The 749-nt window shown below is 31.0% G+C and overlaps 1 protein-coding gene across 1 annotated transcript in view; it reads left to right on the top strand.

The window, feature by feature from the left end:
* The first annotated feature begins 401 nt into the window (after positions 1–401).
* The window catches only part of LOC119586764, a 30636-nt gene continuing 30288 nt past the window's right edge, over positions 402–749 (top strand). Inside the window, 1 exon segment of the mRNA XM_037935491.1 lies at positions 402–439. Coding sequence (XP_037791419.1) covers positions 402–439 — 38 coding nt within the window.

The following is a 749-nucleotide window of genomic DNA, read 5'->3' as shown; positions in this document are numbered from 1 at the left end:
CTTCAAGAATAATAACTATCTACTAAGCTATCTATACAGTTTTGAACCTTCCTATTCATCACATAAATTTACATGTTTTGTTATCTACATCTTCCCCACAGAATTTCTTTCAAAAAGAAATTAATGATTTGTAAAACTACCATACAACTCAAACTTTATGCTCATAAAGACAACGCAGAAAGTTTGATAGTCATGTCTCTAACATTTTACTGCAGGAAATAAGTTATTATTCACTGCAATTTTTATTCCAACAGCAAACTATTTCAAAATTTCTAGAATTGGAAAAGAAAAGCACAGGAAAATAATCAAAAGGTATTGGACTTGCCTTCAACAAAAATGCATTGCTTCATCACAGACTTTAACCACATATCAGACTAACAGTAAAAATTTTTTATTCACATATGAACAAAAGTGTCTTAGTAAAGCTTGGAGGCTTGAAGTAATTTCAATCCTTAGAACATTAGATTTGACCAATCTGTCATTGAATTTCTGGCTAGTGTAGCTAGTCCCTTATAATCAAATCTAATAGAGAATGTCATTTTAATTTTTTTTGTGTAAGTAAATGATTTCTACATAATTTCTAATTGATCAAATTGACCTGCTGGCAATTTGATTCCAATCCTGTTACTGAAACGTGAAAATTCTACAATAAAAGTAAGAAGGTGATCTGATCTGACTGCCGGGGAAGTTAATAAGCCCATAATTAAAACGCATCAAGTTAGTACAATGCATGCTCATCAAAGCTCTCT

Source organism: Penaeus monodon, chromosome 21, assembly GCF_015228065.2.
Source record: "Penaeus monodon isolate SGIC_2016 chromosome 21, NSTDA_Pmon_1, whole genome shotgun sequence".
Lineage (NCBI taxonomy): Eukaryota > Metazoa > Arthropoda > Malacostraca > Decapoda > Penaeidae > Penaeus > Penaeus monodon.
This window is presented reverse-complemented; position numbering and strand designations above follow the sequence as displayed.